Here is a 19,636-nt window from a genome sequence, read left to right as displayed (position 1 = left end):
GGAGCTGACCGCAAAACTGTGCTGTCCATATCCCTTGGCAAGTGTGCCTGGATATTGGCTCACCGGAAAAGAGCCTCACAGCCGGTAGCGAAGTGCCCGTGTTCTGGTTTGGTGTTCACGTGAACCTGGCAGCACCCAGTCATCGCTGTACAAAGTACAGCGATTTAGCGAAGATCTGTAGAGGTAATAGAACCATGGGAATGCTTCCGTCCTGCATCGGTGAGCCCACGCATGTCGACATCGATAACGGTGTGCTCCTGTCCGCGCGTCGTGAGATTTGCTCAACATGTTTGACTTGCGCGCCACGGTCTCGGACCCGACACGTTTACTACTTCAGCGAATCGATGATCCGAAGAAGAGGGTAGGCGCTGCTTTATCCCGCTCGGGACTTGCAAGGTTGGCAAGCAACTTTTCAATTCGTTCAGCTACGTATAGATCATGCATCGATTCGAGTGGGGTCGGCAGTATGCAGACCAAACGTGTCAACCCTCCCTCATGCACGCATTGCCGACATATCCATCTCCCTGGAAGACGAAAAACAATCCAGGTGGCTCAGGAAGACCCTTATACCTGGGAGCAACCATGGAGCGAAATGCCGTTCGAAGACGAAGAGAGGTATTGTCTGGATATCACTTTAGAGGAGCTGGAAGAGAGGTTCGACAGTGGTTGTGAATTCGCAGCCTATCTTAGTACCGGTAAGCGTATTAGGAAAAAAATTGCAAATTGCAAAACGGCGACAAAAATGGCCATCTAAAACAGCGATTCGTTTATTCCTCGCACTGTATTTCGGCAACTTCTGGCCCTCTTGTAGTCTCCATACTTTCTTGCATCTAGGTTCCAAAGAGAGCTGGCGCTCTCAGCTGGCGGGGCGCGATTCGTATGTTTGTCATTCTTCGCTCTATTTCACAGACCTTGAATTTGATTTGACCTTGAACGCATTGCAAATGATCGTGAGGCTCAGCACCTGTTGTGTCGACGTACTCTTGGCCTAAGAAGGATAGCTATGATATTGTGAGCGTGCTTCGTTGGAGAGAGGATGTGAGCGAGACGCATGAGGCTTTTCTAGGTGTCATTTGGATCTATATTGAGGAGGGCCCACCACGCTTATAGCAGGAGTATGTATGGCTGCGCTAGCAACCTTCAACACAGGGACAGCAGTAAACCCTTGCCCGTAGGGACCAGAGCCGAACAAATACCTTCTCATCGCAAAAATATTCACTATCCCCTTCATGAGGTGCCAAATATCTCTTTGAAGTAATCGTCTTATTATCTATATGCTGCTTTCGCCTTGATGTTAAGATCTCCATCCTTCCCCCTCTTCGGACGAAGCTAGACTACACAGGAATTTCACCATTACCGGGTCCATGGACCTCCTCAACACGTGCACTCTCCCTCTCTTCCTCCACTAATCTGCACCAGTCTGCTCTCTCTATCTTCCTCTAGCTGATGGAGATGTCTCTCAAAACCCCAACTTTCCCAGCACACTCCAACAGATTTTTTCTAAGATTCCAACATAAGAACGATTCCGAGCTATTCAATAATTTGATTATTTCAGACGCTACCCCCCACCGACCAACTTCATCGGCCACAAGACGTTCGAAGAGTGGATGTACGTGATCGCGGATGCAAATCAGAAGCAAAGGTCCTCCTCTTCCGACTCTGCTTCCCAGAAAGTCCAGAGGACATTTACGGACATTGGATACACGAACACAGCCTATTCGGACCACGGCAAAGACTACTTGTGGTAAGACGGCGCCAACGATGGCAAGAGCAAGATACAGCTGCTTCGCCTCGAAAGGCCCAACATTCGCGAAACTCGGAAGCCCAATTCGACACTCTGCGCATTGGAGAATATGATAAGGAAAGTAGTACGCAAGGATTGGGCTCCCAAAACGGCTGGGGATTTCTACGTGTCCCGTGGCACTTCTGCACACTTAGAATATCTAGCTTGGGCGGATCGAATGTGATTTGGCCTGAGGCCGCAGACTCAGGGAAGCGGGGCATGACAACGGCATGGTCTGCTGAGTGGACAAGATGGGAGACGAAGCGGCAGGAAGGTGCCGGATGAACGGGGTATGATTGGTACTAAGTGGGCTTGGATATGTTTACCACAGTCGTTTCTGAGTGTGATGGACTAGCTGGACTGCGCAACTAATTTAAATTTTATGCTCTCTCGCTTTGCAGAGGGAATAAAGCGTTTTGGTCCTGAGGGCTTTTGGGACAACTGGCGCTGGGAGTAGAACACGGCGCGCAAGGACAGGCACATAGGTCGTATGCTTGGTCTGCTTCATCTTCGATAGTGCGTGGGAAGGGGCAGCGAATATAATAGAACATATAGCGAGTTGCTTGTAAATTCTAGGTGTGGCACAGGTTGATAGCTACAACTGGAGCGCAGGATGATCCTTGGTCAAGAATTGTTCGTAGCGCGATTCCTTTGAGTCATTATATCTGTCATGAGCCTGTCAAACATCTCAGCCTCAATCGTCTGTGGTCAAGAGGCGCGACGTCGGAGTACGGAGATTGGGGTTATCGACGTGTGGGGTTGTGGCTGGTGCGAGCTGTTTGCTTGCATGGGAAGTGGATAGCATCTGAAGACTCATCAGACAGAGGGCATATTTTCAGGCTGCGAGTTGTTCGCTCTGCAGCGAGGGAAGTGTCATGGCAGATGCGTGGGGGCTAAAATGTCCAGGGTGGAGTAGCGATGCGCATCGGCATCAACTCAAACTACACATTGGTGTATGTGGGAGCGGAACTGTGCAGTCGAAGGCAAACACCTAGAAGTGGCATCGTATGTTATGCACGAGTGTACAAGACTGTGTATCCTCGTGCGCACGTCGGGCGGTTCAAGATCTCTGGTCCACAGTGCGCAGACCCGCGGCGGACTTCGCGTGCCAAAAACGGCCCCAATGCGCACTGCAATCTTGTCATATGAGCGCGCTTGCTGTCCTCAGCGCCGCGTTCGACAGCACCTCGTTCGCGCTGAGTGCGCGCAGCTGTGCCGGCGCTCCGAAGCGTGCATGCGTGACGGAGCGCGAGGGCGGGGATCATACAGATTATATGCTGTCCGCGAGGCTGAGCGGTCGGCATCATTATGCGCAGGACCCGCGCGAAAGTCTTTGAAACTGGACTGTTTGGAAACAGAAATTTCGTAAGCTGTCGCAGGTTTAAGGTTGCTGCACTGTGCCTCGAGGTTGCGTCGGGCGTTGGGCGCGTTATGGTGCTGATACTGCGCATACGCCCCAGCGGCGCAGACCAAGCTTTAGCTTGACTTCGCCTTCCTCAGCACATCAAAATCGAATGCAGCTGCGACCTGTCTTGCTCTGCTCTTGTTGGAGCTTTGCGAGTGGGAAAATTGAGAAGCTGCATCCCTTCTGGCGTCGATGGCGCACAAGCCTCCGCGGACTCGACTTCCACTTGCAACGAGACACCGCTCGTATACTTAGCACGCGACTACGCTACGCTTCAGCAATCCGTGACGGCCTGGCGCAGATCATGCTCGATGGGGGGAATGGGTGCGGATTAGTCAATCTGGTGGTCCGGAGCGCGCAGGCAGGCAGGGGTGGCTAGGCCGTGAAGTCCGGATGGGAGATGACGGACGGTTCGGTCGCAGGCCGTTGGCTGGAGACGTTACCTGGGGATATGGTAGTGATGAGAGAGTGTTGATGGAGATTCTTGATTGGGAGTTGTGAGATTAAATGAGTTGGGCAGCGCGTACTGGTGCGCGATGTTGACGAGGGAGGTTGTAGGGGATAGTTGGCGCGCTAGATGCCTGGCGTTTCAGGTGTACGGCTATATGGCGCTTCGCCACATCCGCTGGACAACATACAGATAACTTACGGCTAGCGTCTCCAGAATACCACCTGAAAGGGCCAGTCTTGCTGACGAGCATTAATTACACCGGACACGAACCGCGGGCCTGAGCCTCCGACCGTGTCTCCACCAATTGACCTCCGATGCGACCTTGACATCTCTGCCGTCTGTCTGTTTCAACACAATCCGGCCGATTTCCCCCAGGGGTCCCAGGAACTCGCCTAGGATGCCTCTCCGAGCGTTTCTGTGTTCGTTTCACGCAGCCACCACTTACATCCGGCCTGGCTCTCAAGTCAGCCGTGCTCAATGTCCTTGAAACAGGTCACCTCTACCCTCCACACCCGCGGCATCTATCGCCTGCCCTAGACAGCTATCCGCTCCGGGGCCCCGTGCACCTTAGTGGCTCATGCGTCTTACCTGAATATCTTTAGGACAGTACGGTAATGAGGGCGGATCTCAGGATCTGCCATCTGCCCTTGCGGGTGGACGACTAGAGTCCGTAGGCGAGACAATGCTTGAATGAACGATGGACATCAGCCACGAACGGCTCCACCACCACGTTTGGAAACAGGGTCCTTGATGGCGACTCTGGAGAGTCCGTCTAGATGGTGGGCCTCGGACGCTATATGTATAGGTGGACCACGCCCATGCTCGCCCTTCATCTCTTCAATAGAGGACATCGAGCTCTGCAGCAGCCGTTTGCTTCGCTTCTTCATTCGTTCTTTTTCTTTGCTCCATTCATTCCTTTGCTTTGCGTCTTTGACGCCGTCACTCATTTTTCAACAGCTTCGAAATCATCTTGACGATGCATTTCTCTACAATCGTTTCTACAGCGGCGTTTGCTGCCCCGGCACTAGCTGGCTACGTGCTTCAGGATGACTACATGACCGACTTTTACGGGCATTTCAACTTCTTCAACCAGGGGGATCCGACGCACGGGTTCGTCAAGTATGTGGATGAGGCGACTGCGCGGTCGTCGGGTTTGATTGATGCTTCAGGACCGCCGGTACCTGTCAAGTGGGGTGTGGACACTGTCAACAAGGACCCAGAGGGTAGGGCTAGTGTCAGGCTTGAGAGCAAGACTGCGTACAACAAGGGTCTTGTTGTTATTGACCTCGAGCACATGCCTTTTGGCTGTGGTACATGGCCCGCGTAAGTCTTCGATTGATATTGTGGTACACGGAGACTGACGAAGTGCAGCTTCTGGATGTTCGGACCGAACTGGCCGTATCAGGGTGAGATCGATATCCTCGAGGGAGTACACGAGCAGGATACCAACGCCCTCACGCTCCACACCAGCACTGGCTGCTCTGTCGGTTCCGACACAAGCCTCTTCTCCGGCTCTGTCGAGACCCAGAACTGCGACGTCAAGGCTGAAGGCCAGCCCGACAACGCCGGCTGCTCCATCAAGTCCAAGGATAACAAGTCGTACGGCGCTGGTCTCAATGATAACGGCGGCGGTGTCTACGCCACAGAGTGGACCAGCGACGCTATCAGCATCTGGTTCTTCCCGCGCGATTCTGTCCCCGAGGGCGTCACCGGCGACAACCCCGATCCCAGTACCTGGGGCACTCCCTCTGCCAAGTGGGTCAAGGACTCGTGCGACATCGACGGCATCTTCAAGGACCTGAACATTATCTTCGACACCACCTTCTGCGGTGACTGGGCCGGAAACACGTGGTCCTCCAGCTCGTGCGCCTCAAAGGCCCCAACCTGCAACGATTACGTCCGCGACAACCCGGATGCCTTCACCAACGCTTTCTGGACCGTCAACGCCCTCAAGGTCTACCAGCAAGGCGATGCTCCTGCCGCTGCCCCCGTTGAGTCGCAGACCCCAGTCGAGGTGCAGCCGTCGCCCACGGATGCTCCCGTCGAGCAGCCTTCCGCGACCGATGCGCCCATCGAGTCTGCACCTGTTTCCGAGCCTACCGGCCCCATCGACTCCTCTCCCCCAATCATCGAGCAGAGCTCCACCGCCGCTGACATTCCCCTCGCGACCGACGCTCCCGTCCAGCAGAACCCCGACGGCACACTGAACATCCCGCTTGGCCCCTGGGGCAGCAACGGCGAGGGCGGCGGCAACAATGGCGCCGAGGACACCCCAGGTGCTGAGACTGCGCCCTCGCCCGCTGCACCCATCTCTACGCCCGCCGTGGAGACATCTGCCTCCATTCTCCCGGCGCCAGGAAACGGCGGCGGCTTCAACTGGCCCGGCGCAGCGCAGGGCACTGGCGCGCCTTCATCTGGTCTCGCACCCGTCCCCTCGTTCCCAGCGGGCAACCAGACCGGATACCCTGTCCTCCCCACCGGCACGGGCAGCGGCGACATCGCCGAGGTCTGGGAGACAATCTATACGACGCAGGTAGTCACCGTGCCTGGCGTCGGACCCGCGCCGACGGACGCACCCGCCGGAGACGGCTCGGAGCCGATTGCGACAGTGCAGCAGACTGTGCTGCAGACTGTGTATGTTACCGTGAACGGGCCTGGAGCGCAGGCGAGTGCGCCGGCGGCGCGGATGGCGCGGATGGCGAGGCGCGAGAGGGAGATTCGGAAGCGGATGGTGCAGCACAACAGAGCATAGAAGGTAGCGTAGAACGGGAGAGAGTTTCGCTTCGCTGATACCCATTTATTTGTATATACTTCTCCGCGCGGCGTTTCGTGCTGCGAGCATTGGTGGAGTTTTTCTCTTTCCTTGAGCAAATGATAGACTTGCATGAGATATACATCACACTTCGACATGCCTATCCCTTCGCGAGCGATGCTGCATCCCTGATTCCCACGAGTCTCACTTCTACCTGCTCACCGCACGTCTTTAGTGCATATCCGTCCGCACCACCCCATTCATGTACATCCTCCTTGTTCATTTCAAGCCAGTTCCCTTCTCCGCCGATCTCGTTCACCAGGCCCAGCCCCAACACCCCTCTTTCCGACGACCTTGAAGCAACAAAGGCGCACCTCCATTCCGCCTGGACAATGAATGAGTCCACGGAACAATATTGCCACCCCGTTCCCAATGAACGAATCTGGGCGATGACAAAGTATCCTCGCGGCTCTCTTAATGCTGCTCAAGCAGGAAATGCGCCTGCGAACCTCGTCAATCCCGACGCCACCGCGACCACGAGAAATGGTATGCGCACAGACGCTGCCAGCCAGATCATTACATCCACATGACTGAGTACCAACGCAAGCGCAACTCACGTGCTGCAACACCTTCCAGGTCGCGCTTGAGCGACATCCACTCTGCTCGCTTCGAAAAACTTGCGCGGGAGATGATTCAACATATATCTATTTCTTCACACTTTACTCCACTCACCCTTCTCATCTCTCCGTCTATTTGGTTGAGATATTGTGCAAAGCGAGGCTGAGCCCTGCGCTCTGCATATCCATCCCTAATATCACTATATGTGCGCGTTCTGCACTCTATGCTCGTCTACCACCCACCAATCGCAAAGATACTCTTCCTAAATGGAAGCCAAATAAGTTTTACTTCGCTGGCTGGATTCTGTTATGAACCGCCCAACCCACGAGATCTAGCTCTCTTCGCTGAAAGTCAAAGTGTCGTGTGTTCGCACCAAGAAGGGTGCGTAGCCGTCGCGTATTTTCTCTTGACACTCGCACAGGGCGTGCGATGCGTCAGTCCGATGGTGCCCATGTTTTTCGCATGGCCTAGGTATGTGAATATGTGCCTTTCGTGTGGGTCATGATGGCTGATCGTATGGTGATGGAGGTGTCATACGTTGCGGAATAGGGCTCATTATGAAATGGCAGCAACGCAACGCGGACGAGGTGTGACATTGGATGATAAACTCGAGTCGCATCGTGCTACCTGAACCCTCCTACTCCTCGTTGCTACCTCGAAGCGGCGTCTATGGATTGACCAACATAGACATGTTCTTGAACAGAAGCCCTGCTCGTCGCTAGTGTCGATATCGAGGCTATCGTATGTAAAATGGGCTGTTGTGGGAGAAGACCTGGAGCGCCAAGCGTCAGCAGCCATCAGCAAGCACTGAGTAATCCCGCACAAGTGTAGTACGAAGCGCACTTACAAAGCCATTTCCGGAGTCAAAAAGCCCACTGCTTCCTTCAACTGGAGAACCCATGAATCCTCCAGGTGAAACCATCGTCTCGACGTTGGGACTCGTCAATGTAGACCAGTCAATGTTCTGCCAGTCTGTAAAGTCTGGCGAATTAACCTTGCCTTGCAGCGGCCCAGCTGTGCCGGCGTCAAAGTCGAACGAGGGCTCGAGCCTACCGTCCCAACTCATGTATAAGCAAAGGCTTGAATCGGTAGGAAATTTCGGTCCTCTAACCTGAGATTAATGACATGCTCCCACAGGTATCCCACAGCGTTGTCGAGCTTGAAGCTTACCCAACCGCAAAGCCGTAAGCGATCGAGTAGCGCTTCTGCGCTTGGGATTTCAAACTCGGCGCACGCCAAAGATACCTGATACGCGAACCACGGATGTCGCACTGAACCCTCTGCTGATATGGCACCGATGGCTAAGATCCAGAGGAGGAGGTCAGGGCACACCCGCCAATCGGTGCAGCTTGTGGCGCTGAGCGCCTTTTCGAGCCGGTCGCTCGCTTGGAAGTGAAGCATGTGGACGTGGTTGCGGCCTTTGAAAGCCTCGGTCACTCGTATAGTAAAGATCAAGAGCGCTACACACAGGGCATCCTCGCGTGGACAGACCATGTGTTCCCTATCGCGCAGCCACTTTAGCAGCATACACTCTAGAACGCAGGAGAAATTCTGCATATCTAGCGGATCAAGTGGACTATTTGTTTCACTGAACCAAGCGTTAAGGTCAGCAATCAAGATCAAAGCAGACTCGACAAGGGTAGTGAGGGACTCCTGAATGTGTAAAACTGCACAGCAGTCTAGCAAGTGTCGACATATCTGCGGCTGGTAGCCAGGAGGGTGGCGCGGATTGCATGCTGCGAGAAGGAGGTCGCTCGTAGAGAGGTAGGGCGTATCGAAGGATGCGACCGCGTGTGCCGTCGCATGCCTAGGCTCAGTAAGCAGATGCTAAGCGTGTTTGGACTGGCTTGTACAGATGCAAACAGGGAAGCATGTCATTCTCGCGCCCGACGACACCAATAGTGCGTAGCGGCTTGCGGTCCATTGGGTGCCGATGATTTATTGCACCGCTGAAAATGCTATCCCTCGTACACCGCACCAGAGTCAGACCACATACCATAGTATAAAGGCTTGCAGGATACGATTTGAATCCATCGCCATCAGACCCCCTCGCAACTCCACCATCTTAAGGAGACCACGGAGATGTATTGCGCGCTGATCAGGGTTGTCGCCGTCTGGCCTGAGGTACCCAAAGTATGGAGAGGCGAGGGTTTCTTCGACACTGAGCAGGTTGAACACGGCACCAATATTTGCGTCCGAGATTCCCGCGGCCATATCCGGGTTGGCTAGAGCACTGTTTACAGATGCTATCGCATGTGCTCTGTGATACAAGGCGGTATCAAGAGGCCCTCGTCCGAACACATGTCGATGTAGCGCAATCGTGCTAAGCAAGCTATGCATGAAACCTTGATTGCTGATAGCTGTGCCAAACCAGTGCGACCTCATCAGATGGGAGGTATTCCGAATGTCGACCGCGATTATTCCTGGAGCCATCTCGGTGGCGACTAGAAGGCGACATTAGCACATGCCATAAAATTGGATCAGCTCGACTGTGCGCTGAGAGCTGACTTGGCGAGTGCAGAAAATCAGATGATGAACCATGCAGAGAAGATTCGCCACAACACTTCTTCATGACCCCACTGTGGAACGCAACTGGTAAGGGGTCGTCGGATCTACACGACGGTAACAACATGAAATGGAACTCACAGTAGTCTAGTAATACCGATACATCTCCATTCATTTCCACTGACATTGTTCCGAATGGATCAAAGAGGCTATTGTCAGGCTCTTCGTTTGGCGCCGGCGGTTGGAAGAGCATGCATCTTGGACAAAGGTGTTTTCCAGGCCGACAGAGGAAAATCTGGCACTCAGAACACAGTTCTTGCTTGACTACCAGAAGGTTACTCGAATCCACCAGTGGGAAGTATTCCGTTCCAGGAAAGACGATAGGTGGGCTTGGGGTTGAAGTTATCGGGGTGGTTGACAGGTCGGGCGTACCAATCGTTGTAGGACTTGTATTCTCAGGACTTTTTCTCTGCTTTGCTGCGTGTTTACTTGTTGACCATGGGCGCTCCCTTCGAGCTTTTTGCATAACAAAAGAGCGAGCGTTGCGGCGCCCTTGTTTGGAGCTCTTTGCTTTTGCTGCGTCAACGAAGAGAAACTCCTGCTGAACGGTAGCAGCGGGCGGAGAACCCCGCTGCGCCGTGGCGGGCTCCCGCTGGCTCGCCATGAAGTCTACCCCACGTAGACCTGGCGGGCCGGGACGTTGCTGCCCTGCTGTTCCCAGTTTCCAAGCTGGCGGTAGGTGGTGGTGCTTAGAAGCACAGAACCATCATTTTGTTGCGACTAGTGGCTGTGCGAAAATCTTGTGATCCGAACGTTACGGGAACCATCTTCTGTTTCTAACAATACTGGGGTCGCCGCTGTTCGTAGGCTGGAGCGGCGAGTGCTCGAATGCCGCCGAAGGCAACTGGAGGGGTCCGCGATGCCAAAACTATCAAAGACCCGATTAGTATTAGGCCGCGGCAGGGCAGCGCTGGGTTGCTGTAGCCGATGTTAGTCCTTGGCCCTGATTATATACGCGGTTGTAGATGCCTTTATGCCAACTGACAGTGTATTTTTCCTTTCAGCGATGATGAAGGGTGTTCAGTAAGATGGCTGTGAGGGCCGCTGATGTATATGTACAGGTGCAGGAGCCATGCACAGTGTTTCTATTACTTTAGTCGCAAAAATAGAAGCGTTCCTGGACTATTGATGCAGGTCACTGGAGAAGATACCAGGGCAGGGTCCGGGGTCCTGACTGATGGGCTATCTTGATTCACAGAGGAGAGACGATCTGACCAGACGTTATGCTGGGGTGAGCCGAGTTGGTGAGCACGGGGCCTAGCTGAAGCGTGTTCGGAAATGCCGACCAACAAGGCTGCGATGGCTTCCGTATGTGCTACTGTGTATAAGGACTGGGCGCTGGACGCCGAACAGATCGATGCAGCGGTGCTCAAGAATAGACACAATGACGGCAGATACCATATGTCGACTTTAGACTTGCAAATGTCCTTTCGCCCTGGTTTCCCGTGTCGTCGAGTTCATGTTTCTAAAGATACCTGTTAGCAATGCGTTCGCGGGCCAGCGGCAGGCCCAAACAGCGCTCTGGCTACGCCAAGCGACCCCGGACGGATGTGCGAATGACGGGATACGTTTCACGGCGGTTCGCGCAAAACACCACCACGCAGCAAGCGTGTTCGACGATCACCCAGCAAAGACAATGCCACAGTGCACGGAGGAGCAACGGGTGAGGTGAGGAAAAGAGGGTCCGCCCCGAACTAGCTTCGACGACATCGCGCGACCGCTCGCGGCTTCCTGGGGAGTCGCCCACAACAATGGACACGGCGGCGAGCAATCAGGTTGCGCGGGCTGGTGCTGGTAGGCCACGCCTCTTCCGCGACAGTGTGGCATGACTGAATTCCGTCTCAGGCCCGCAGTGGGTAGACATCCCTACGCATCTGTTGCGCGCCGAACTGCTTCGCAGGCAAGAGCAAGAACGCCCTGAGTGCGGCACGAAGGGCAACCGCGGCTACTACAACACGCCGCTCCATGTCTTCGCTCTCGTGCTGATCCTCACTGTGAGCACTGCCGGTATGCTCCCCTTTCAACGCGAGCTACAAGGCCATACTAAACATGCCCAGCGTGCTCCTTCCCTATCGTCGCCAAGCGCTTCCCTCGATTCCCCGTACCTCACCACTTCCTCTTCATCTCGAGACACTTCGGGACCGGCGTATTGATCGCCACCGCGTTCGTGCACCTGCTACCCACGGCCTTCATCTCCCTGACCGATCCATGCCTTCCGCCGTTCTGGAACAAGGGCTACGAAGCCATGCCTGGCCTCATCGCCATGGTATCAGTCTTCGTGGTGGTGGGCATCGAGATGTTCTTTGCCTCAAAGGGTGCCGGGCACAGCCATGGTATGGATTTCGAGGCTCTTGGTGCAGATGACCACGAGGGGCACTCGCGGCCCGGCCACAAAAGGGCCAGCAGTTACAGCAGGTTTCGAGCCAACGGGCACCATCATCCGCCAGATATCGTGTTGCATGATATAGCTGGGTCATCGGACAACCTCGTTGCAGGACGATCACCTTCTTTCGTTTCCTCGCCGATGACACCTCAGCCTGGTACGCGGACGGCAGACTCGGGGCGAAATTACAAAGACGGGGACGAGGAGGACTCTGATCTCGATATAGATCCAGATGAGCTGGGGCCGCGTGGTTCGAACGACTCCGAAGATGAGTCACGATTGCTCTCGCAGCCGTCTGCGCATAAGCATATCCATCTTTCGACCTCTCCGTACGCTGAGCATATGCCGGATATGACGGAAGCACAGCGCAAGAAGCAGCTTCTCCAGTGTCTTCTATTGGAAGCTGGCATCTTGTTTCACAGCGTCTTCATAGGCATGGCCCTTTCGGTCGCAACCGGCACATCCTTCATCGTGCTACTAGTGGCTATAACGTTCCATCAGACCTTTGAGGGCTTCGCGCTTGGGTCGCGAATCAGTGCTGTTGCTTTCCCTGCTGGTTCGGTCAAGCCTTGGCTGATGGCGTTGGCATACGGCACAACGACTCCAATCGGACAGGCGATCGGTCTCGGTATCCACACGCTCTACGACCCTGCTAGTCAGACCGGCCTGCTCATGGTCGGCTTCATGAACGCCATCTCCAGCGGATTGCTGTTGTTTGCGGGTCTGGTTGAGCTTCTCGCAGAAGATTTCTTGAGCGACGAGAGCTATATAAGCCTGCAAGGTAAGAGACGCCTGCAGGCATGTGGAAGTGTTGTCGGTGGAGCAGCACTCATGGCACTTGTTGGCGCATGGGCATAGATATACTTGTACATACTGATTCGCATTCAAGCTGCCTTAGGATATTCTGCATACTACAAGACAATTCATCATTCGGTCTACCTACAGGATGTCTCATCCAAGCGCGTCCACATATAACGTATCGTTGAGGTCCGTTACACGGCTCATGTCCAGGAGGAGGGCCGCGTCCTGCTCGAACGTCGTCGAAGTCTTCGCCATAGCAGCATCTGATACCAAGCTGCCGTCCGTCCACTTTAGTAGTGTATCATCGAGCCGGAATCCTTCTCCCAGATAGTCAGGCGCGAACGTATCCCAACCACACATGGAAGCATTCACATCGAATGGCTCGCCGAACCCCTCCATCGGGGCCATCGCCGGGTCCATTTCCATCGCGTCCCCAGCAATCCCCGCATTCCCCCCAAAGTCCACCAACTCATTGAAGTTGAACGCATCCAAATTAGACCCGTCCATTTCCGGCGGACTGTCCAGCACCAAGCTCGGCGTCCTCGTCTCACTTGTTCCCTCCCTCTGCCCTTCTCCGTCCACCCCACCCATCTTCCCCCTCGCCCACTCCCGCGGCGTAACCCCCATCCTCTCCTTGAATATCTTATGAAAATACCTCGGCGTCAATCCCACCCTCTTCGCCAGCTCCTGCAACCTCAATCCCTCCCTCCCCTCCTCCCCCCTCTTCACCCCCTCCTCAATCAACCTACACGCCCGCGCGACGGCTTTTTCCTGTGGATCTTCGGTGATGGCGGTGTCGGGTTTGCAACGCTTGCAAGGGCGGAAACCCGTGGCGGAGGCTTCGGCGGGGGTGGAGCAGAAGCCGACGTTTGCGCGGCGGGCGAGGCGCGCGGGACAGGTCGGCCGGCAGTAGATGCGTGTGGATTTTACGGTGTAGACGAAGGCGGTGGCGGAGGCGGGGTCGCGGGTGGAGAGGGCGCGCCAGCGGGAGGCGTCGGTTGTGTAGGACATTGTGGGTGTGAGGGTGAAAGATGTATGCGGTGTTGCTCTCGCTGCTGTATAGGGAGTGCTTCTCTACGATGCTAGGTAGCGCCTTTGGCGGGAACCGTGTTATCAAGAGAACGGTGGAGAATAGCAGAAGTTTGTGAAATTGGTATGAGTCTACATTTGGGGGATGTGAGGTTTATCTATCGAGTTATAGTTGAGGGTGCTGAGGCGCTGGGTGCGGAGATGCTGCACGCTGATTGGTCACTTTGTGAGCATCTTACAGCATCCTCCGATGACGTTTGTGGGGATGACTCCGAAGTGGTTGCTTGCAACTAGATACCCACAAAATTTCGCAGGACTCGCGAGCACGGTAGACATTCGCACACAAGGTATACAATTGCGGTCCAGCGTAACCATGGACTAGCAAAAGATTCCACCAGAATGAGGAATTGGTACATCAGAAGACCACATCATACACCAGTCAGCGCATAGATTCGCGACCAACGGGAGAGCACTCCAATACACAACTTTTCACGGCGTTAAATAATAAGGTTAATTTGCATCTGCAGATAGCGTACGAATATGTCACCTGATACCGCGACCAGGTCGCGTCGTCGTGGCTTCCCTGAGACGCGCCGACTCTCAACGAAGTAGGTGCGCACGAGGCAGGCGGGACTAAGCTGCTAAGATGGCTCGTCTAACGCCTCTCATTATTATGGGATACCATGTTCTCTCAGCCTCTCTTCATTCCGGGCAGAATGGCTGATCCCGCGCCTCCACCGAGTATTGCCGCGCTACCTCCCACGACAGTGAGACAGCTTGGCTCATCGAACGTTCTCTGCAATCCCAGCTCGGTAGTGAAAGAACTGATCGACAATGCTCTCGATGCCCGTGCAAATGCCATCTTCGTGGACATCTCCGCGAATACTCTCGACTCCATCCAGGTGAAGGACACCGGGCATGGCATCTCAGCGGAAGATCGACCGCTGTTGTGTCGCAGATTTTGCACTAGCAAGATCCGCGACTTTCGTGACCTCGATGAGATTGGTGGAAAGTGGCTCGGCTTTCGAGGCGAGGCGCTCGCGAGCATGGCTGAGTTGAGTGGTTCACTGGAGGTCACTGCTCGGATTGAGGGCGAGTCGGCGGCCGCGAGATTGAAGTATGGAAGGGATGGAGAGCTGAAGTCGTAAGTAATAAAATCTTTGGAAGTTGCGGTGGTCTAATTGGAGCCTCAATAGTACCGAGCCTGCATCTGCACCAGTCGGGACGACAGTGAAGGTTTCCGACTTTTTACGGACTCTGCCTGTGCGGAGAGAAACGGCGCTTAAGGAATCTGCAAAGATACTTGCGAGGATCAAGCGTCTCATGCAGTCCTACGCTATCGCACGACCATCCGTTCGCTTCAGTCTACGCATACTAAAGGCGAAGTCGGGCAAAGGCAACTTCATGTACGCTCCGAAAAATGATGGAAACATTGAGGACGCCGTGCTGAAAGTCATCGACAAGGAGTGTGCCCTGCAATGCGACTGGACCGCCATGGAATCCGATGGCTACGAGATTCACGCCTTCTTGCCCAAGCCCGACGCCCTTGGGTCAAAGGTTGCCAATGTAGGTGTCTTCCTGTCTGTGGATAGCAGACCTGTTTCGACCAACCGAGGCACTCCGAAGAAGATCGCTTCTGTTTTCAGAGAGAGACTGCGCAAGGGCAACTCCAGTTGCCATTCTGTCAAGGACCCTTTCCTCTGTATCAACATCATTTGTCCGCCCGGAAGCTATGATGCGAACATCGAGCCTGCCAAGGATGATGTTCTCTTCGAGAGAGAGGACGTCGTTGTCAGTGCTGTGACCAAACTTTTCACAGCATTCTACCCTGAAGCTGTCATTGCCAGCAATGTGAGTGATGAGCTTGGACCGTCGGTTTCCGAGCCTCCAACGTCCTATGGCAATATCGGGGGACCAGTGAATCGTCCCAATACTGCCTTCTCGCTTCTCGAAGAAGCTATGATGGTTCAACCGAAGCGTCCAGAGACTGCATTTTCTATACTGGAAGAAGCGGTCCGAATCGAGCATGACGACCATTCTGCCAACCGCAATTCCCCATCGCGTTGGCGATCAAACATGTATGATATCGATGAAGATGATCTAGAGCTTCCAGACTTTGAGAACCAGCCTCGTATGTTTGATGAGGAGGAAGAGGGACGTGGAGCGACGAGCTTCTCCAATCCCTGGACTATCGCTCGGATGAATGCATCTCCCAAACAGAAGCAGCCTCCTCGCAACGCCCAGCTTATGACACCAGCTAAGGGTCATGGCGATGTGGCTATGGGTTCGACCTCCCCTTTGCCGGCACCCAACAGTCAGCGGAGACGACCACTGGAGCCCCTTACGCCTGAGACCTCGAGCGCCAATATTACTCGGGTTTTGCGAGACCAGGCAGTTCAGCAGAGTATTAAGCGAAGTTCACAGATCCAGGAACAACCATATCAGGTACTTTATCTGGGCTTTTGTAGTGTATGTGAAATACTGACAAGAATCTTCAGCAGTTGATCGACCAGGTGAATGTACGAAATGGAAGTGGCTTAGCATCCCCAGGCACTAGATTGACTCTTCCTATCGCGACGAATTTCTCCTCATCGCCCTCTCCACGTCATAGCGGAAGGAAGCAGCAGCCTAGTGGTGACCAGCAGTCGCTACATGCATTCGAAGGGCGTCCCGACGGAAATGACTGGTTTGGGAGGCCCATGCGTGGACAAGCTCCTCTAAAGTCATCTCGACCTCGGCGAGCAAGCTGCGCTCAAGGGTTAGGCTATCCGATCGCTGACGTCGTCAATAATACTGATATCCGGCAATTTCTTGAACGAGATAGGCCTTCCCTGGAACGAAACAGCTCCTTCGAGCCGACACCTAGTCCATTATCGTTCGCGCCCACCAACCAGCCCTTCAGGAAACCTAGGGTCTCGAAAGTGGAGCAGAACGTGCAGCAGAGGCGTTCGGGTGATTATGGAGCGTTCTCTCGAGCTTCGTCCGCCGGGCACACGCAACGTCCACAACGCGGTAGGAACCAGCTTTCACGCAACTTAGATGGTTTGGAACCGCTTGACCTCGTGGAGCAACTCCGTGACTACGCCGAGCATGAAACTCCCACACAGTTCCAGGAGTCGAACACTATCCTGTCCCCAGATCACGCGACTATCCGCCGTGGGGAATCAGCAAAGACCCCTCGTGCACCTACCGCTCGCCCAAAAACAACTGATCACGAAATGGCCGCTATGTTCGCAGCGTACAGCGACGCCCCAGATCATGCTACTGGCAATATTCGTCCCACAGGGGTGAAGCGTCCCCAACCTGCTTCGTGTATGACGCCAAATCGCCACCGCACAACCGACGGCCTGCAACGCACCAAGTCCTCACGCCTCCCGCTTGAACGTGTTCCGCATGGCTACCGGATCCATAACGTTGTGCTCCACTTGCCGCTGCCTGTTGCAGGCATCAAGGTGGCTATGCTGAAGCTCGATATGTGGGGCAATAGCGTCGCATGGGGGTATCCTGTTGATGCATCTGCGTACGATGAGAGGGGAATGAGATTTACGGATGATTTGCTGAGGGCGTGGGTGCTGCGGATCGATGGCATGCTGGAAGGGTTTGATACAGGCGTGGATAGGGAGGGTGTGCTTGGGACGTTGGAGATTGGTATCAGGGCCGCGTTGAGTAAGAGGGAAGATGGTGATGAGGGATGGGACTGGATGGGAGAGGTTAATGTGAGGATGGAAAAGGACCTGGACTGCGCAATTCGAGATATTGTCGCTGAGCCCTCACAGCTTGCTCCTGTGGCTGGAACCGAGCCGAAGATCAACCTTCCCGTATGTCCTACCCGCGCCACCGGTGAAGACGAGTTCGGCGAGGACCTTGGTGACGAGACATTCATGGACATCTAAGCATCGTGCATGCATCTAGGGAATACCATGCACGTGGCCGGTGTCTCGGAATGTACGATTATGAAGCGTAGCGCATGTCAACGAACATATCATATGTCGTCCTCGAGCTGCATCTCTTCAAGAAATTTCACTTGCTGTAATAGTCAAACACCTAGATGACGATCACTCCGACGATATCGACGAACCCGACGACATGACAAACCAGTACCGCACGCGAAACTCGCTGACTCTAAGCCGCACGCGTTACCTTCCTCGAAACACTGGAGGACGAACGGTATATCTACTCTGACTTCCCTTCAACTTGCATCTCCCCAGCCCACTTAACCCTCCTTTCCCCTTGCCCTTCCCTCTGCTTCACTCATACAAACAGAATATACCAACTTCTTGCCCTGTACCGTTGCTACATCACAACCGTCCCAGAAGATCCATCATGAGCCAACAAAACTGCACAAACGCGCGTTACCGGACGGGTGATATCTCACACCTTGTACAAGCGTCACAACAGACCACACAACGGCGACCCTTCCTCCCGCCGACTTCCAAAAACGTCCACAGAGCGGAAACACGGCGTCCCAAATCTGGAAGACACTGCAGATCGAGGATCTTCCGAAAACTCGCGGAAACTCTGCTCGATTTCTCCGAAAGATCTCGTTGTACACACCAGTAAGCCGTCATCTAGTCTCTCCAAGTATGCAAAGCTCCTTCTCAGCAGCACAGCAGGTACCCATCAAACCCATGTGTCTCTATAAAATGTCAGGACTCACTATCAGATAACACATCCACAACTGTATCACACCACGAGAGCCTCCAGGCTAAGGTGTGCTAGAGTCGGCTTAATTTCTTCCAGCTATTGTGCAGTATGACGCTTCGCTGCCCAAATAAGCCAAGTAGTTACTTCTCAACCTCCTCCTGCTCCTCCGTACTCCCCACCTTCTTCAGCCTCTCGCCCACCACATCACCCTCTACCTCCTTCCTCCCCTCCTTAGCTTCTATCCCCCTACACCTTTCAACCAAATCCCGCACGTGCTCATCCCTCGCGCCCTCTCCCAGCCCTCGCAGTGCCTCCTCCAGCTGAAACAAATACTCTCTATTCTCCCCGCTCGGCCCGCGGCTCTTGAGTATGTGGGCTGCGAGTTCGTCCGGGTCTTGGGGCCCGAGGAATTGGGGGTTCGAGGGGAGACCGATGTACACAAGCGTTTGTATCGGCGTGCTGGGCGCGGAAGAAGGGATGAAGGGCGTGAATTGGATAGAGTAGCCGTTGATCTCGCGGATGTCGAGGTATTCGCGGACTTCAGCGACTTTCTCCCGCGGGATGTGGTAGGCGGCGCCCCAGACGCGCTCGGTGGGCTCGTGCTATCGCCCACCCACAAAATCAGCTTCCCCGTACCATTTACGTGGGAGGGAGAGAAGGAGGGAGGACGTACGTGATCCGTCAGTGTTTCCCAGTGTGCGCGGTCGATTAGGGTCACCACGCGGCCTGGTGCTTCTGGTGTGCCGCGGTGATCCTCACTGCCCGTCCGACCTGGTCAGTCCCATCTTCCCTTAGCCTCTGAGAGCGAGAGCATACCTTGCCTAGGCACTCCTTAGCACTCGTCCCTCACACTTTACTCTTTTCACACATGTGGTTCTTCAATCATACCTGCCAAAACCGCCGCACATACCCCTCAATGTACCCGGGTACGCGTTTATCTGCGTCCCGTCAATATCCTCTCTGCGTTTTCAGAGGTTGGTGTGATGTGTACCGAAGTGCGGCGGGGGTTTCCAAATCAGACTCCCGTAGCCGAAGAGCCAGAAGTCGTCGTTTTGGCCGAAGGTGGCGAGACCCGGGGCATGGTTTTCGGTTGCCATGATTGGCGATACTGAGAGAGAAGTTGCGAGAGAGGGAGTTGTTTACGAATGTGGTCGTGGGGGGGTTAGCTCGAGATGGCGCTGGCGGGGCAAGCAGGAAGTCGAGCA

General features: G+C 54.6%; 7 protein-coding genes across 7 annotated transcripts; 4 read left to right on the top strand and 3 right to left on the bottom strand.

The window, feature by feature from the left end:
- Positions 1–286: 286 nt before the first annotated feature.
- CC84DRAFT_1174139 (uncharacterized protein) lies at positions 287–2,068 on the top strand (the record flags this gene model as incomplete). Its single annotated transcript, XM_018180080.1, has 4 exons — positions 287–695; positions 835–877; positions 1,556–1,609; positions 1,714–2,068. The coding sequence occupies 4 exons, from the start codon at positions 287–289 to the stop codon at positions 2,066–2,068; spliced, it is 861 nt and encodes a 286-aa protein (XP_018039060.1).
- Positions 2,069–4,615: 2,547 nt separating this feature from the next.
- Positions 4,616–6,391, top strand: CC84DRAFT_1174138 (uncharacterized protein; the record flags this gene model as incomplete). The annotated part of the gene is made up of 2 exons (XM_018180079.1): positions 4,616–4,962; positions 5,011–6,391. 2 exons carry the CDS (start codon positions 4,616–4,618, stop codon positions 6,389–6,391), a joined length of 1,728 nt encoding a protein of 575 aa, XP_018039059.1.
- A 1,543-nt stretch (positions 6,392–7,934) lies between these two features.
- On the bottom strand, positions 7,935–10,631 carry CC84DRAFT_1240116 (uncharacterized protein). The gene is made up of 4 exons (XM_018184006.1): positions 10,544–10,631; positions 9,656–10,492; positions 9,006–9,453; positions 7,935–8,816 (listed from the first exon to the last, which is right to left on the bottom strand). The coding sequence occupies exons 2-4, from the start codon at positions 10,176–10,178 to the stop codon at positions 8,072–8,074; spliced, it is 1,716 nt and encodes a 571-aa protein (XP_018039058.1). The 5' UTR covers positions 10,179–10,492; positions 10,544–10,631; the 3' UTR covers positions 7,935–8,071.
- Positions 10,632–10,951: 320 nt separating this feature from the next.
- Positions 10,952–13,219, top strand: CC84DRAFT_1162575 (Zinc/iron permease). The gene is made up of 3 exons (XM_018178026.1): positions 10,952–11,368; positions 11,420–11,581; positions 11,632–13,219. The coding sequence occupies exons 1-3, from the start codon at positions 11,326–11,328 to the stop codon at positions 12,813–12,815; spliced, it is 1,389 nt and encodes a 462-aa protein (XP_018039057.1). The 5' UTR covers positions 10,952–11,325; the 3' UTR covers positions 12,816–13,219.
- Positions 12,900–13,930, bottom strand: CC84DRAFT_1115366 (uncharacterized protein). Its single transcript, XM_018175424.1, has one exon. It carries the CDS (start codon positions 13,767–13,769, stop codon positions 12,909–12,911), a length of 861 nt encoding a protein of 286 aa, XP_018039056.1. The 5' UTR covers positions 13,770–13,930; the 3' UTR covers positions 12,900–12,908.
- Positions 13,931–14,113: 183 nt separating this feature from the next.
- Positions 14,114–17,680, top strand: CC84DRAFT_1257494 (uncharacterized protein; the record flags this gene model as incomplete). The annotated part of the gene is made up of 3 exons (XM_018184738.1): positions 14,114–14,931; positions 14,984–16,232; positions 16,286–17,680. Exons 1-3 carry the CDS (start codon positions 14,471–14,473, stop codon positions 17,678–17,680), a joined length of 3,105 nt encoding a protein of 1,034 aa, XP_018039055.1. The 5' UTR covers positions 14,114–14,470.
- A 655-nt stretch (positions 17,681–18,335) lies between these two features.
- Positions 18,336–19,618, bottom strand: CC84DRAFT_1162573 (ChaC-domain-containing protein). Its single transcript, XM_018178025.1, is given in 5 exon segments — positions 18,336–19,033; positions 19,105–19,191; positions 19,303–19,304; positions 19,319–19,369; positions 19,423–19,618. 5 exon segments carry the CDS (start codon positions 19,526–19,528, stop codon positions 18,572–18,574), a joined length of 708 nt encoding a protein of 235 aa, XP_018039054.1. The 5' UTR covers positions 19,529–19,618; the 3' UTR covers positions 18,336–18,571.
- Between the last annotated feature and the right edge of the window lie 18 nt (positions 19,619–19,636).

Source organism: Paraphaeosphaeria sporulosa, assembly GCF_001642045.1.
Source record: "Paraphaeosphaeria sporulosa strain AP3s5-JAC2a unplaced genomic scaffold CC84scaffold_3, whole genome shotgun sequence".
NCBI classification, from domain to species: Eukaryota; Fungi; Ascomycota; class Dothideomycetes; order Pleosporales; family Didymosphaeriaceae; genus Paraphaeosphaeria; species Paraphaeosphaeria sporulosa.
The sequence above is the reverse complement of the archived record's forward strand: the minus strand, read 5'-3'. Positions and strand labels throughout refer to the sequence as shown.